The 5,000-nt window shown below is 45.9% G+C and overlaps 1 protein-coding gene across 1 annotated transcript in view; it reads left to right on the top strand.

The window, feature by feature from the left end:
- The window catches only part of plxnd1 (plexin D1), a gene marked incomplete at its 5' end in the record, with an annotated part of 52,026 nt that overhangs the window by 29,272 nt on the left and 17,754 nt on the right, over window positions 1-5,000 (top strand). Inside the window, 3 exons of the mRNA XM_080857252.1 lie at window positions 466-550; window positions 843-1,145; window positions 2,606-2,755. Of these exons, the coding sequence (XP_080713378.1) occupies window positions 466-550; window positions 843-1,145; window positions 2,606-2,755 (538 nt within the window). The remainder of the gene's footprint in view (window positions 1-465; window positions 551-842; window positions 1,146-2,605; window positions 2,756-5,000) is intronic.

The following is a 5,000-nucleotide window of genomic DNA, read 5'->3' on the forward strand; positions in this document are numbered from 1 at the left end:
ACCAAATACCAGCCCATTGTTGCTAAGATAAGAGACCTAGGCTATACATGTAAGCTGGTAGTATTGATATTTGGAAGTCTGGGGCATGTCCATAAGCTTTCGGTCAGTGGGCTACAACTGGCAGGACTTAGTAAGAGACAATCCAAACAACTAGTTAAGTTCTGCTCTGTATCAGCTGTTATAGGTAGTCTTGCTGTTTGGCGTAGGAGATGTTTCTTGTACCCATGAGTCACTAAGATGTATTCAACCTCTGAGAAATGCTTGAATCCTTTCTGTAAGAATATGATTGGTGGATTCAAATAAATAATTTAAATGTTTGTGTGTGTGTGTGTGTGTGTGTGTTTGTGTGTGTGTGTGTGTGGTTGTGTGTGTGTGTGTGTGTGTGTGTGTGTGTGTGTGTGTGTGTGTGTGTGTGTGTGTGTGTGTGTGTGTGTGTGTGTGTGTGTGTGTGTGTGTGTGTTGCAGTGGAGGGAGGCCCATTACAGTTACAGGACAGGATTTTGACCTGGTGCAGACTGTTTCTATGGAGGTGGTGGGGGTTGGGCGTGTGGTGAGTAGCTCTGCTTCTGATCTAGGACCAGCCATCTTCCCTGCATTCATCTGCAAGTTATAGCCTCTAGTAGAACTGGATCCACTGAATTAGACCTACAGCTTATGTTCTAGAACCATCTGTCCTGGATGTGTGTGTCTAAACTCAACTTAACCAAAGACAGTTCTAAGGGCCATAATACGTCTGCGCTGTGGTGGACTCCAGTGGAACCAGATCTCAGTGAGACCTCCTCTGCCTTCCTGTCAGTGCAGCCAAGAACCACTAAACATCTCTTTTTGTTTTTCTTTCGTAGGAGTGCTCAGTTCTATCGCCTTCTTTCATTTTGTGCCACTCCCCACCCTCCGACCAATCACGTAAGGCTGAGGCGAAGTTCTATCTGAATGGGGTGTTATACGTGGGGGAACGACTCACCTCCTCTCAGTTGGGTCTGGATGAGGAGGAGGAGGAGGAGGAGGAAGATGAGCAAGAGGATGAGCCAGGGCCTCACTCTGGGGTCTTCCCAATGGAGTATGTTGAAGATCCTCAGTTCTATACTGCCTCCAAAGAGAAAGTAATCAAACACCATCCTGGAGAGCCCCTCACCCTCATTATCACTGTGAGTACCCCTGTGTACCTCTGTGAGTGCCTGTGTGTGTGTGTGTGTGTGTGTGTGTGTGAGAGAGAGGGAGGGTGGGTCATCTTGCCAAAGAGAGGGGCTATGTAGGTCTAACAACCACATGTCAAACACAGTCACACATCCACTGTGTGCAGGTCTATTCTGTAGTAGTGCGGGAGAGTACATACAAAAACACGCTCTCTGTGTACGGACTGGTGTTGTTTCCTGTTTTGTTTTTTGGTCAGGGTTTTGATGGGAAGAGGGTGGATCAGTGGTTGTGTTTATGTGTGTGTGTGTGTGTGTGTGTGTGTGTGTGTGTTTGTCTTCAATGATGTGTCCATTTGTCACATGGGTACATTTTGGGGGTGTTTCAAGTGTAGTGACAAAGCTGGGTACGTTTTGCTGTGGCTATGCCTTTGTTTTGCGTGGGGAATGAAGCCACAAGGCTCTTCTATTACTGTAAGAGGTGTATCACTTACTATGAGTTAACTTAACCAGGTTTGTCACTAAACCACATACTTGGAACATCCCCCGATAAAATGTTCATGTGTATCCAAGCATGTATTGTGGGCATGGATGTACTGGGCATGGAAGTCTTTTCTATGTATTTAAGCACATGTGTGTGTGTGGGGTGGGGTTGGTGGGGGATGTCTCTCTGTGTGTGTGTGTGTGTGTGTGTGTGTGTGTGTGTGTGTGTGTGTGTGTGTGTGTGTGTGTGTGTGTGTGTGTGTGTGTTCATGTCTCTGTGTGTTCCTGTGTGTGTGCGTTTCGGTGCATGTTTTCATTGCAATGAAATTGTTGCTTCCTGGTTGATTCGGCTGGAATGTTCTCATTGTGACCTAAGCAGGCGTCCATGAATGCATGTGTCTCAGCACGTGTGCATGTGTGTGTGTGTGTGTGTGTGTGTGTGTGTGTTTGTGTGTGTGTGTGTGTTTGTGTGTGTATGTGTATGTGTCTGGTGTGGGTGTGTATGGGTGTGTGTGGGTGTGTGTGCATACGTGTGTGTGTGTGTGTGTGTGTGTGTGTGTGTGTGTGTGTGTGTGTGTGTGTGTGTGTGTGTGTGTGCGTGTTTGTGTTTGTTCCTGTGTGTTTATGCCTGTGCGTGCAAGGAAGTGTGTGTTGACACAGACACTGACATGACTGAAGGGACGGGGACAGCACTCCCTAGGGTTCATTTAAGTGGTGGCCAAACGGAAACCTCATTTGGATAAACACACACACACACACACACACACGCCCTTCCCACACTACACTGCCACCCACGTGCATAACTGTCCCGTCAGATGGTGTTTCCACCTGCTTGTTGTTCCTATTCTTCATTGTCATTACCTGATGTTTTTTCCACCACTAGACAAAGGGTTTTCATTAGGGGAGCATGTGTAAAGAAAACTGTGTGTATAAGTGTATTTTATGTGTGTCTGCGTGTAGAAGTTCTGACAGCTTGTTTCTATCTTGAGCAGAAGGGCCCCACTGAGCTTGAGCTGACACAGGATGAATACTCCGTGACTATTGGCTCATACCCTTGTGACATCAGCTTCCACAATGACCAGCTATTCCACTGTACCCTCAATGCCTCACTAAGCTCCAGCGAGAAGGAACTTCCAGTCACAGTAAGTACTACAATACCCACAACCCCCCTTCTATTACCCATCATCTGGGCTTTTCTGAACCATTCTCCACTGATCCCCCTCCATGGATCTAAAGAGAAAAGATAGATATTATATAAGAGATATAAGATAGACAGCCTATCAGAACATTCAATACATAAAGGCAAAATAAACCTAGAGGGTAACCTACATATGATGTGTCCCATCTATGAAGCTGCTTCGAAAGCATATGCTGAAAGCATATCTGTCACACCAAAGTGAGGGTTCTAATAGGCTGAGCTAAACAACAGAGGACTGAATTTGCTGACGTTCATTTCAATGGCAAATGCTATGCAAGCCACTTCAGCCGGGGAAGTAAAAAAATGGCCGCCAACAATCGTCCACACTGATTGGTTACACTGCCCCCTGCCCACTTTTTCCAAGTTCATCTACTGAGAGCACATTAAGCTGGTCCACCTATGATATGTAGGTCAATGAAAAGGGATCAGTGTCTTTGGTTGGACTGATATCCTTATCAGTTAAAAGTAGTCTTCGTCTGAGCCCAACTACTGCGACCACCATCCCCTGTAGACATATAATCCATTAGCTTCTCTTCACAGGACGACATCAAGGGCATATTAACAACACATTTGCAATATTAAATAACACTGTCCTTTACCAATGGTAAAAAACATTACTCCTTAGGGCAGGGACTGTACAAGGTGTCAGATATGCTCCACAGGAATGCTGGCTCGTGCTGGTAGCTAGTGGAGGAACTAAACTCTGAACAGCTGATGCTCTCTCGTCCTGCATATGCTCTCTCAGCTGGATGGTTTGCTGGGGATGCGGCAGCAGGTTACCTCATCAGTCAATACCAGGCCTATGTCTACACCACCATTTCTACAGGACCTATTTTACCAACAAAAATTGAAGTATACATGCCATGAAGTTGCTAAATAGATGGCGCCATCTTGGATTAGTCAATTGATTTTGAGGGAAGGTTTTGAGGGCATGAAAGATGAGGTGACTGACAGCAGCCTTTTTGGGGGTGACAGGAAATGTCAACAGTCCAATTTTTCAAGACAAGCAAGATATACTTTTCCCTGCCATGAAGTTCAATGTGATTGAATGATTGCAGGTCATGTCACAGTAAACTGTGTACCTGTGGGGCTTTTTCAATAGTGTCAAACCGCCAGTACTTTTAGCTTGAAAATAGTTGTACTGTTTACTGTTTTTGTGGTTCTGTCAGCATCTATATTGCTCTGAGCAGTTTTTGTTGACAAACATCAGCCTGGGTGTTCTTGGCACCGTTCCTGTCAGGCCCCTGCAGCCTGTTACATCAATGGGATGTGCTTCCCACTGCTGGCCTGCCAGTCTTCAAACGCTACAGCATCTGCTGACTACGAGAGAAAAGAGCAGTTCAGAACTCTACCTGTGTAGCTGTTGGACCCACTGTATCTATTGTATCCCGTGCACCCATACTGTAAATATTTTGCTCTACCCTTTCACCCAGTAGTTTACCCAGAGAGGCAGTGAAAAGTATGTCTTGCCTGACTTGAAAAATTAGGTTCCAGTTGACATTTCTTGTCACCCCCCAAAAAGGATGCTGTCAATCACCTCATCTTTCGTGCCCTAAAAACCTCCTCTCAAAATCAATTGACTCATCCAGGATGGCGCTATCTATCTGGCATATTAAAGGTGCTGTTCACTGTTTGCTAACTCAGTGGCTGAAAAAGATCTATTCTGAAACCTTCTGATTGCCCAACCCAAAGTGCCTTCTGTGTAGCATGTCCCTGTGTGTCTCCACGTTGACCACTTTGTGTGTTTGTACCCTGAAGTAAACTGTGTGTGTGTGTGTGTGTGTGTGTGTGTGTGTGTGTGTGTGTGTGTGTGTGTGTGTGTGTGTGTGTGTGTGTGTGTGTGTGTGTGCTGGCAAACTCTGGTGATGGCACACTTACAGGAGAGCACGCCCTGAGTGACAGTAAACCCATCTAAGAGTCTTATCTCTCTCCTCTGGTATCTCTTAGCCTGTAATCTCTCTCATCTATCCTCTCTCTAGCCATAATCTCTCTCATCCATTATCTGGCCATGCTAATCTGCCCCGTCCCTGGCTGTGTGTGAGAGGCAGTGGACCTGTCTCAGACCAGCAGAGCATGCAGGCTCACTCAGGGCTGGAACGAGTTAGAACTCTTACAGTTATAACACATTTAGCTTACTGCGTTCCTTTAAAGACCAGGGCTTTACACAGAGCTAAATGAAAACTGAAAGG

Source organism: Sprattus sprattus, assembly GCF_963457725.1.
Source record: "Sprattus sprattus genome assembly, chromosome: 18".
NCBI classification, from domain to species: Eukaryota; Metazoa; Chordata; class Actinopteri; order Clupeiformes; family Clupeidae; genus Sprattus; species Sprattus sprattus.